This window comes from Sinocyclocheilus rhinocerous, unplaced genomic scaffold (genome assembly GCF_001515625.1).
Source record: "Sinocyclocheilus rhinocerous isolate Xijiao unplaced genomic scaffold, SAMN03320098_v1.1 scaffold53, whole genome shotgun sequence".
In the NCBI taxonomy this organism is placed as follows: Eukaryota; Metazoa; Chordata; class Actinopteri; order Cypriniformes; family Cyprinidae; genus Sinocyclocheilus; species Sinocyclocheilus rhinocerous.
The window spans coordinates 519,544-532,325 of NW_015645538.1; the positions used below are offsets into that span (position 1 = coordinate 519,544).

Genomic DNA, 12,782 nt, shown 5'->3' on the forward strand with positions numbered 1-12,782 from the left:
GATAGAACGATAGATAGATAGATAGAACGATATAGATAGATAGATAGATAGATAGATAGATGATAGAACGATAGATAGATAGATAGAACGATATAGATAGATAGATAGATAGATAGATAGATGATAGAACGATAGATAGATAGATAGATAGATATATACAGTAGATAGATAGATAGATAGATAGTGGACGTAGACTGTAATGTTCACACATAAATGGCTTTGTATGGATGACTGAGTAAGCTGTGTGGCTTTATGAGGATCTGTGTGACTTTCACACAGTCTGTTGTAATTCAATGCACTGCGTTTGCCTGTTAGTTCCATTGAGCTGGTAGTGAGAGCTCTTTTGTTGCCTCTTTTTATAACACCACACCCCCAAGACCACACCCATCACCGCTGCTACGATGCCAACGATAATGGCTGCGATCATGGGCCCACGGCCTGAACCGTGACAGGGGTCTTCTGCACAAGCACCCTCTCCAGCCCGCTCCTGTTGATCAAGGCTGTGATCTCCACCTCTTTCCATCACGCTCCGATTTTCAGGGTTTTCAGTTGGGACGTGACCAGGGATGTGCTCCAGCAAGTGGTCATCGAAGGTTTCCCATGGATCCTTGATGACGGGTGTTAGCATGCTGGTGATATAATCAGGTGGACCATCCAGATGTACCATCCCAGAAGGCGTGGATGTGTTCTCAGGGCCCAAGCCGCCTTGACTGGTGCTCACGTTTTCAGGAGCGGAAGCCGGTGTGTACGACATGGGCCGCTTGTGTACAGCAGTATCATCTGGACTGGGTGTAATCTGAGTAATGAAGGTGGTGGGCTTCACCTCCACGCCATTTGGACTGTCAGTAACACCATCAAACCCCAATGTTTTGGATCCATCAGAGTCTGTTTTCTCTGGTGTGTACGTTTCTTTCACCATTTCATCTTCTGAAAGTCCTTCAATTGTTTCCTCATAAGGTGTTACAACAGACTCTTCCTTTTCAAGTCTGATTGTCCCTTTACCGAGCTCCTCCTCGTCTCCTTTCATGTGGATTGTGTCCTCAGGAGTTTTTATTTCTCCATCTTCGTCCTCCTCAGGGTTGTCAATCAAACCCCCGGTCTCTTCTTCCACTGGGTTTTTGGTTACATCCTCAAACACCTCAACTTCCGAGTGGCCAGGCAAGGTCTCTGTTTCTGACTCTGCACCTTGTTCTGGCCCTGCCTCCCCTGTGGACTCACCTCCAGCTTTATCTTCATCCTGAGTAACAGGGTATCCATCTAGCCAGGACTCGTCTGAGCCGCCGGCACTGGGACTGGTAGGTTCATCGGTGGGAGGATCTGTCGTATAGTCACTTTCCTCTGCGATAATGTCAGGACCAGACTGGCTGTTGGTTGTTTTGACCGTCATGTGACTCTCATCTTCATTGGGGTTTTTAACAGAGGAGAAATCAGTGGAGATACCCGGCTGCTCCTTCTCTTCCTGGAAGGCCTCTGAAGGGAACCAGAACATGTGCTTCTGACTGAGTTGAGACACTGGAGGTTCAGAGACTGATATAGTTGAATCTCCATCATTCTCCTTCTCCTCCTCAGACATGACTGTCCGCTCAGGCTCTGGCTCAGGCTCAGGAGAGGATTCTTCTACTTCATGAACAGTGGACTGCGTTCCTCCTGGATTCAAAGAAATATGATGCTCCTCCCTCGGATTCTCAAGGAGATGGCCATCTGTGAACTTATCTTCATAGTCGATGTGGCCTTCAGAATCATCTGCAACAAATAAAACATATTGAAGACTACGCAGCTACACCCAAAAGCCAAATAAACCCTTTGAACCTCAAGAATTATGCATCTTGGAGCCTCTGTCTCATATTCAGCATGGCTCCTTTTATTTTTAAATCGAATCATTGTGTTCGCAGCTCACCTTTCACGCAATGCTGCACCAGGCCATACCATTCTCCACAACTGTCGCAAAGCAGGCTGAAGCCCATATCTCCATTGGGAAGTTTGTATCCTGGGTCACAGCTATACAGAAGTTCATCCCCGAGGTCCAGACCAGTTTTCCCCTGCAGATGTGAGTGTGGGAATGAAGGTGGCTGCCCACATGGAGCATCTGATGGATGAAAGGTGAAGAGCGTGTCATAAATTATAAAAGAAACATTTCATAAAGTGAAAAGGTTCAATTACATGTAAAGCCAGTTTCACTCTGCACACTGTCAGACTCACATTGTGACAGCATTCTGTAGAGACAGCTATAGAAAAGAAAAGTAATTTCTGGAGTAATATATTGAATAATCCCTTTATTAACATCATAAATTATAAAAGGGTTATAGGAGGTTGGCTGCTGAGAATCTTTACCAATGTGATGGTAGTGAAAGATAAATATACTAAAATGTTTTTGAAATACATTTATACTACAAATACATTTACATATATATGTGCTTAATAAAAATACCCTGCAGTTGTACATTTAGTATACTACTCTGGTATACTTAAAGTTTGCTAAATTGGAACAACAAATTTTATACTTAATGCACTTTAATTGTGCAGAAGTAGTGCTGAACTAAAGATATACTGAAGTATTTGATTGTGCTAAAGTGGAACTATTATATACTTTGGGTACACTTTAAATATCTTCCATTAAAGACTGATATTATTCAAAGATCATACAATCCTCATCAATAATGACATTAAAACATTAAATTTTAGGCTTAATATTAAGAAATATGCATTGTGCACAAAGTAGTACTCCATATAAAGTTTAATTATAATTTTGATATCAGTAAGTCTCAAGTCATATGTCAGGAAATATGCTAATAGATTTGAACTATACTAGCGAGAGGCAGTAGTTAAATCAAGTTTTTTTCAGCTCAGGCTCCTTGCTAAGGTGAAGGGTTTTTTAACTTGTGCTGAGTTCGAGAGAGCTATACGTGCTTTTATCTCATCTCGACTAGACTACTGCAATTCAATTTATATTGGTATTAACCAATCATGAATCGCCTGCAAACAGTACAAAATGCAGCTGCTAGACTTTTGACTGGCACTCGCAATTACGAGCATATTACCCCTGTCCTACTCTCTTTGCACTAGCTGCCAGTCCATTTTAAAACAGAGTTTAAAATTTTACTTTTTGTTTTTAAGGTTTTAAATGGACTGGCACCTTCGTATCTTTCTGACCTTTTGAGTTTAAGTGGAACTATTATATACTTTGGGTACACTTTAAATATCTTCCATTAAAGACTGATATTATTCAAAGATCATACAATCCTCATCAATAATGACATTAAAACATTAAATTTTAGGCTTAATATTAAGAAATATGCATTGTGCACAAAGTAGTACTCCATATAAAGTTTAATTATAATTTTGATATCAGTAAGTCTCAAGTCATATGTCAGGAAATATGCTAATAGATTTGAACTATACTAGCGAGAGGCAGTAGTTAAATCAAGTTTTTTTCAGCTCAGGCTCCTTGCTAAGGTGAAGGGTTTTTTAACTTGTGCTGAGTTCGAGAGAGCTATACGTGCTTTTATCTCATCTCGACTAGACTACTGCAATTCAATTTATATTGGTATTAACCAATCATGAATCGCCTACAAACAGTACAAAATGCAGCTGCTAGACTTTTGACTGGCACTCGCAATTACGAGCATATTACCCCTGTCCTACTCTCTTTGCACTAGCTGCCAGTCCATTTTAAAACAGAGTTTAAAATTTTACTTTTTGTTTTTAAGGTTTTAAATGGACTGGCACCTTCGTATCTTTCTGACCTTTTGAGTTTACACAGTCCAGCTAGATGTCTAAGGTCATCGAATCAGAATCTCTTATTGGTCCCTAGATCTAGGTTGAAGAAAAAAGGTAACCGGGCTTTTGCCATAGCCGGCCCTAAACTGTGGAACAGCCTTCCAATCTCTATTAGAACAATTGCAACAGAATCCCTTTTTAAAACAAGGCTTAAAGCCTACCTCTTTGAGAAGGCTTTTAGTGTATGAGCCAACAGGAGTTTATTATTTCAAATTATTATTTGTTTGTCGTGTCTTACCATTTTATGTATTTTGATTCCTTTTAAACTATATTGTTCAGCACAATGGTCAACCATTGTTGTTTTATTGTGCTTTATAAATAAAATAAATGAAATGAAATGAAATATACTTAGTATGAAATAAATTGATTTTTTACTAGGAGAAATATAATTAACATGAAGATGGGAAGCACATTTACATCCAAATGGCAATTACTCCAAATCCCAAGCTATAAACTAAATAGTTGAAATAGTCTGGATTTTACCTTTATTTGTTTATTTTTTATTTAATGAAAGGAGTCCCTCACAAGATCATCATATTTGGGGGTCCTTGACATAAAAAGTTTAGAAACTCCTCTGTGTTGGCACTGAAACTAACACACATGCTTTTGCTCTTCTGTTTTCACATGCGGTATGAAACAGGCCAAAGTCTTTAGGTATGTGTTACATGAAATAGTCCCTCATGATCCCTCATAAGTGAAAAAACACAGTCCCCTTCTCCAGTTTCTTATTTGTTTGTCGTGTCTTACCATTTTATGTATTTTGATTCCTTTTAAACTATATTGTTCAGCACAATGGTCAACCATTGTTGTTTTATTGTGCTTTATAAATAAAATAAATGAAATGAAATGAAATATACTTAGTATGAAATAAATTGATTTTTTACTAGGGGAAATATAATTAACATGAAGATGGGAAGCACATTTACATCCAAATGGCAATTACTCCAAATCCCAAGCTATAAACTAAATAGTTGAAATAGTCTGGATTTTACCTTTATTTGTTTATTTTTTATTTAATGAAAGGAGTCCCTCACAAGATCATCATATTTGGGGGTCCTTGACATAAAAAGTTTAGAAACTCCTCTGTGTTGGCACTGAAACTAACACACATGCTTTTGCTCTTCTGTTTTCACATGCGGTATGAAACAGGCCAAAGTCTTTAGGTATGTGTTACATGAAATAGTCATTATTTGTTTGTCGTGTCTTACCATTTTATGTATTTTGATTCCTTTTAAACTATATTGTTCAGCACAATGGTCAACCATTGTTGTTTTATTGTGCTTTATAAATAAAATAAATTAAATTGAAATGAAATATACTTAGTATGAAATAAATTGATTTTTTACTAGGAGAAATATAATTAACATGAAGATGGGAAGCACATTTACATCCAAATGGCAATTACTCCAAATCCCATTACGAGCATATTACCCCTGTCCTACTCTCTTTGCACTAGCTGCCAGTCCATTTTAAAACAGAGTTTAAAATTTTACTTTTTGTTTTTAAGGTTTTAAATGGACTGGCACCTTCGTATCTTTCTGACCTTTTGAGTTTACACAGTCCAGCTAGATGTCTAAGGTCATCGAATCAGAAACTTTTATTGGTTCCTAGATCTAGGCTGAAGAGAAAAGGTGACCGGGCTTTTGCCATAGCCGGCCCTAAATTGTGGAACAGCCTTCCAATCTCTATTAGAACAATTGCAACAGAATCCCTTTTTAAAACAAGGCTTAAAGCCTACCTCTTTGAGAAGGCATTTAGTGTATGAGCCAACAGGAGTTTATTATTTCAAATTATTATTTGTTTGTCGTGTCTTACCATTTTATGTATTTTGATTCCTTTTAAACTATATTGTTCAGCACAATGGTCAACCATTGTTGTTTTATTGTGCTTTATAAATAAAATAAATGAAATGAAATGAAATATACTTAGTATGAAATAAATTGATTTTTTACTAGGAGAAATATAATTAACATGAAGATGGGAAGCACATTTACATCCAAATGGCAATTACTCCAAATCCCAAGCTATAAACTAAATAGTTGAAATAGTCTGGATTTTACCTTTATTTGTTTATTTTTTATTTAATGAAAGGAGTCCCTCACAAGATCATCATATTTGGGGGTCCTTGACATAAAAAGTTTAGAAACTCCTCTGTGTTGGCACTGAAACTAACACACATGCTTTTGCTCTTCTGTTTTCACATGCGGTATGAAACAGGCCAAAGTCTTTAGGTATGTGTTACATGAAATAGTCCCTCATGATCCCTCATAAGTGAAAAAACACAGTCCCCTTCTCCAGTTTCAGTGATTTAAAACTGACCGCTATCTTTCACGCAGAACACGCCCAGTCTCTCAGTGTCCGCAGTTAAATTCTCCAACTGCACATCAACTGGCCTCAAACTCCCCGGGACGCCGCTGCACACTGTAGTCCTGAAAGTAAATTAGAGGAATTCTTTCTCAATTTTTTTTGTCTTTTCCATTATAAAGGCAACAGACATGATGTCACTGTTAAATTCTGCTTACATAGTCAGCTCATGTACTATTTCAACACACACACTTTATGCAGTATATCCCCATCACATTGCTATGTCTCCAGTGTTTGTATAAATTTACATAGCAGGTCTCTTTTCTGTCGTGCGTGCGTATGTTTTTAAAGCTTGTGTCGGCCAGTACCACTCTCTGATTGTGTGTCTGTTAGAACAAAAATGCGAGAGTGATTAAAATATGCAATAAGCCACAAGAAACTCATAATATTTGGGGTCTTTGGCATTAAAAATCTGGAAAACCCTGCATTACAGTGATTTTACCACGCGGCGTTTGTAGACAACGCAAAACAGAGTGTCTTAAAACCCTATAATAGTGATCAACAATTAATCAACATTTAGAAAAACATTTAATCATTAAACAGTTGAACAAATAAAAAGTATTATTAATCACCAGAATAAATAGCTCTTCCACCAAGTGATTTTGTTCATTATTTTAACTGTAGGATGTTCGCAGTTTCCAAGCAATATAGCAATGTGCTGCATTAAAATAGAATGTGACGTTTGCATTTATAGTCATTTTACAATGGCTTCAAACAGAACTATCAATTATTTAAAACTTGACTTCAAGAAGTCAGTCAAGGTTTCTGAATATACTGTGCATGACTATAACCAAGAATGTCTGTCTGTTTCACCCCAAATCTTTTAGAGACATTCCTCCAAATGTTTGTGAGGGAAGTACATTGCTTACCTCACCTTTTAACACTCAGCTGTGAGGTCTTAATCAGAATTATGAGCATGTGGGTATGTCTGAGTGGGTGCAGAGGGGGGCTCAAACCACAACCAGACTGCTTGAGTCCTTACCAGACCGGACTCTCCTGGGACAGTGTTAAGTTACTAGGAAACACCCATGTCAAAGTTTAGTTATTAAGGCTCAGCTGCACTGAGGTAGATTGTAGATTTTCACGTGTATGTCATTTATGTGCAATTTATGTGTCACGACCAAGAAATCCATGTGTAATCTATAGGTTGTTCTGAAGGGAAGGCCACTCCTTTTGGCAAAACTTGCAGATGCAAGTGATATTCAACAAAGGCCTCAGACATTCACAAATTCATACTTGATAACAACAGAATGCTTTGAATTTTGTATTCCAGACTTATTAGAAAGAAGTGTACAGCTTAGAACAAACAATACTGAAGTAAGCTTATTTTTCTTACCCCATTGCTTTTTTCTTGTAAGCATAAATGTAAGTGAATATATATAATTGTTCAAAAGTTTAGGTTCAGTAATACTAACTAATCAGTAAGCAAGGATGATCAAAAGTGACAGTAAGGACAACATTTCTACATTACAAATATGCTGTTCTTTTGAATTTTCTATGCATCAAAAAAAAAAAAAACCTGAAAAAAATGTGCCAAGGTTTCCAATTAAGGAATTAATTACTTTTGTTGATAATAATTCAAATATTTATTGATCATCAAATCAGCATATTAGAATGATTTCTAAAGGACCATGAGACACTGAAGACTGGAGTAATGATGCTGAAAATTCAAATTTCCAATCACAGGAATAAATTACATTTTAAAATATATTCAAATAGAACATAAAATTAAATATATTTAAATTGTAATAATATTTCACAATATCACAATTTTACTGTATTTTAATATGCAGCCTTGATTTTGAACATAAACCTAATATATGTACCAAATTGTAAATTATGTGTATTACAATAAAATGTAATACCTACTATATTTTATACAGTAAATATTATTATATATTATTATAATATATATTATTTATTACTATATAAAAATATAATGTTTTGCCATTTGGTTTGATATTTTGTTATCCAAGTCAATGCAATTCATATTTTATGTATTTCTTTACTAATACTTTTAGGGCCCACTATATATATTTCATTTGAAAAAGAAAGAGTCGTTTTGGGCCACATTTTCGATGTGATAATTATTTTGGGATTTGTGCGTAGTGGTAAAGTAATACACCTCAGCAATGGAGCAGCACAGAAAATGAACACACGGAAGGTGCTGATGTGTTCCCTCACAGCAGCTCAGGTCCATTTCTCTCAGGCCCTGAGGTGTAAATAGGAATGTTCTGGCTGAATTCACAGGTAGGATTCTCTCTGTCTTGCAATCACACACAAAAACACAGATATACGCAAGCAAGCTAGCTCATTATTGTGCCTCAAAAAAGCACAATGCCCGTTCAACAAAACAACACTTTGATTGACAGCATCATATTCTTCAGGTAATTAATGTTCTTACCCAACACTCGGTCCGGCGAGCCAACCACGCGAGCAGGCTGAGAAGGCACATTCCAACACTGCATGATGCAGGTGGGCCCCGGATGCCACCTGGGCCCCTTGGGCCATACAGGCATGTGTTGCTGCCTCGAACCCTTTCTCCTGTCCACCTTTTGGAAAACTCTCCAACTCCAGTAAAAACACACGTCCTAATGGAGAGACTGGTAAAAAATAAACCAGTGTTACTCCTAGAATGCACATTTTGCATTACATTAGTGAGAATACATTACCTCAAACAGGGGAAATGAGAAGGACATCAAGAAATTAGGAGAATGCAATGAATTACAGCATCAAAGAGCTTTGTATGGCTAAAGGCAATTTTTAACAGCAGGATATTACCTGAATAGGGTCGAGTGAGGGCGGTTACTGTATAAAGTGTATTTAGCAGTGTTTTGGCAGTGTGAAGGTGTAAAGCTATACCAAATGAGGGTTAAAAAACAGAGATAAACAGTAAATATAAAGACAAACAGAAATCAGGTTCAAAATGAATCGTCATATACTCTTAAAAATAAAAATAAAGGTTCTTTATCAGCATTTATGGTTCCATGTAGAACTGTTCAACTGCACAAAAAGCTGATTATGGTCAAAAATGTTTCTTTAGATTATTTAAAAGTTTCGCCTTTGGCATTGTTGCAAAAAACAAAACAAAAAAAGGGTACAAACATAAATCCATTTTTATCACAAGCCCCACCCTGACAGACTATACTGTACACACATACAATATAAACACACATCAGACAGCATCCTATCAAATCTTACACAAGGAAGCTCCTTAATAACATCATTAGTTTGTCACAGTCTCACACAGAGGAAATAAAATAGCAGCTTCAGTGAGTCAATTCCTATGTAAACCATCTGAAATTGAGCTAATTATAGATCAAAATTAAACCGAGGTTACATGCACATCACCAAACATGAGGGTACAAACATAAATCCATTTTTATCACAAGCCCCACCCTGACAGACTATATTGTACACACATACAATATAAACACACATCAGACAGCATCCTATCAAATCTTACACAAGGCAGCTCCTTAATAACATCATTAGTTTGTCACAGTCTCACACAGAGGAAATAAAATAGCAGCTTCAGTGAGTCAATTCCTATGTAAACCATCTGAAATTGAGCTAATTATAGATCAAAATTAAACCGAGGTTACATGCACATCACCAAACATGCAGCATTTCCCCCCTCATAATAGAATAATGTCTCATGCCTCCATGTCTAATAAATACACATCAGTTAACATCATCATTTGGGATCAATTTGAATTGGAACAGATAAAGTTAGCAGGTTGGTGTCAGTGAGGTAAATCCAGACTGAGTCATGTTCAGAAGTCTGACTAATCAAGCAGACCCACCACAAACAACCCGTCATCTATCAATCGTTTGTTACAAATTCATTAGTGTCATATTGATGAGTCTGTTATGCTGATGTGAAGATATCAGGGGTTTGTGGTGGATGAACATGAAATTCATTAAGTGAATTAGATCTTTAGGTAAAGGATTTTGACTCCACTAACAACTAAAAAGGAATGTATGACAGCAAACATGTATAGACTACAGTACATGTGTGAGAAAGGCCAGTTAAACATACTTTAACATACTTCAACATACAATACTAAGAGCCTCTAAGACTCTAAAACTATGAGATAAAAATAGGGTAGATGCTTTATGTTGTGTTTGGATTGCAGTCAATTTTTTTTTTAATAATTAAAAAAGCCTACAACAACAGACCAAAAACACATAAGCCATATTTTTTTCTAACATTAGTCATGAATAAGTTTTATTTCATTTGACTTGAACTAAACAGTTCATTAAAAATATGAGAATATGTGGTTTTTCATAAAAATCATACTGACACACAGTGAAACATCTAAAGGGGTCCTATCAGTTGTATAGTTTTCTTGTCACATGACAACAAAATAGCTTCTTTCATGTTGGATAGGCCAGACTGACTTTGAATTTGGCTGACAAAATTATTTTAAATATTAATATTTTACAACAACAACAACAAAAGATTCATTTGATAAATAATACTTATTACAGACTATCATTTTCTCTTTTTTCTCAAGAATTTCAGTCTTTGAATGAGCCTCCAGACACCATCTAGACTTTTTTTTAACTTTAAGTTGCATAAGAAAATTATTAAAACAAATTGAATATATTCAAGTCACTCTATAAACTGATTTTTAAAGTATTTTTAAATAACTTAATAGAATGAACAAAGATGGATCACTGACCCATGCATTTATATATATTTATACATTATATATATATATTTAAAAAGTGAAACTTATTTTATTTCAGATTTTCTCATTTTCATTTAGTTTAACTTGATGTACCAAAATAACTCAAAATTCAAGCTGTATTAAAATGTAATACAATTTTAATATAGACATTAAAAGAAACTAGAAATGACAAAAAAAAATTTTTTTTATAAAATTACTTAAAAAAGAATATACAACTATACACACACACACAAAGATTTATAACCACACACAATCCAAACAACTTTCTAATCTTTTGGAAGCTGGACACACGCATGCGTCCATTCATCACCTCGCGTAAATGTGTATTGCAGCGCGTGAAACAAATGACCGCAACCAGATCATCAAGAGAAACCCACCGTCCGCGCGCGTCAGGCAAGCCAAGCATCCCAGCAGCGGCAGGAGCGCGAGCTCTCGGTGACAGGCTCGCCCCATAATGAAACAGTGTTTCTGAAAACTTTTCCAAATCTGCCAGGAAAGGTGAAAAATCCCAATTGAATTGCGCTCTCCAAACGGACAGGTCCGATGATTCCGGTAGCCGAGAGAAAAGAACTAATAGGCGCAGTGACAGAGGTGCAAGGGGAGGTTTATCTGACCAAGAGGTACATTACCGAGCTGCTCGTGCGCTCGTGCGAAAACTCGCACGGCGTTGTCAGTAAATACGTCATGACTCAGAACCTGTGCAGTACCGCATGAGACCAGATGCTCCAAGCACTGGGATTGTTCCAGTGCCGTGGGGAGTCCGGCTCATAATGGTTTGTGCCTCCCTGGTACAGAGGAAAGTTTGCCACCGTGTAATGTGTTTTTTTTTTCTTTTTTAGGACCGGACCCTTAATTTTGGTGAGTCTTTGTCACCATAGCGCTCTTGGCTGCATGTCAAGTTCAGAACGAGGAGGACAAAACCAACTGTGTCTGTGTCCCAAATTCTTGGGGCCAACCTCAGGACACAGTAACTTTGATGAAGCTGCCCAATATGTGACGCGAAAGCATAATGGGTGTCTTGGCCCACTACAACCACCCACAAACACACACTCCCACTCACATTCATTTAATTGTAAAGGCTTTTATGTGTACGCCTGTGCTGGAGAAAGAGATAGTGAGAGTGAATTAGCAAGTATGTTTGTTTTTTAGTGAGTAAGTGGCAGGATTGTGGCCAGCGCAGGCTGAGTGTGTCTGAACAGCTTCTAATGTTATTTACTTCAATAACAGAGCTATGTGTGATCCTAAATTCCTTACCTTATTATTTAGTCAAGGTATTAGCCAAACAATTACAGCTTAAAGCCGGCACACACATAGTGCTAGAACTTTTGTGAATGTACATAAATTTGAACTACACTGACTTTTTATCACTTTGCAATGGAAATGCTACTTTTCAATGTTCTCTGAACATTTTGAAACCTGTAGTAATGAACATCCAACTAAAATGTTTCAGAAAAACATTCCATTAATGATGTATAATAACATAATAATTTGTGCTAACGTTTTGAGAACGTTATTAAAGACCAGATAACTTTAAATAAACGTTAATTTAATGCTACTGGAATAATGTTTGTTCTTAACTTTGAAAGAACCTTGCCCAGAATGTTAGCCAAAATTCTGAGAATGTCTCCTGTTAGCTGGGGCTTTTTGGTCAAATTATACACTTCTTATTTTTATATCAATCCGTTCTATTTCTGACATTCATTTGTTGACAAAACATTCTTTTCATAGTCTTCTGGCTCATTCACACAGTCTTTGGCAAACTGGTAGCTTGGCTTCCATCTTGTTGTCCTGCCATGCACACCATTCTTGTTCAGTCCCTGATGGTGGCCTCCTGGACAACCTTAGCCAATGCAAGAGAGGCCTGTAGATGCTGATATTACTCTGGGGTTCTTTGGAACCTTCTGGAATCTTGCTCTTGGAGTGATTTTTGTTGGATGTCACTCC

At 36.8% G+C, this 12,782-nt stretch overlaps 1 protein-coding gene across 1 annotated transcript; it reads right to left on the bottom strand.

The window, feature by feature from the left end:
- Nucleotides 1-186: 186 nt before the first annotated feature.
- Nucleotides 187-11,591, bottom strand: LOC107706153 (sushi domain-containing protein 5-like). Its single transcript, XM_016509733.1, has 5 exons — nucleotides 11,216-11,591; nucleotides 8,546-8,744; nucleotides 6,097-6,206; nucleotides 1,898-2,086; nucleotides 187-1,743 (listed from the first exon to the last, which is right to left on the bottom strand). The coding sequence occupies exons 1-5, from the start codon at nucleotides 11,289-11,291 to the stop codon at nucleotides 272-274; spliced, it is 2,046 nt and encodes a 681-aa protein (XP_016365219.1). The 5' UTR covers nucleotides 11,292-11,591; the 3' UTR covers nucleotides 187-271.
- Nucleotides 11,592-12,782: the final 1,191 nt, after the last annotated feature.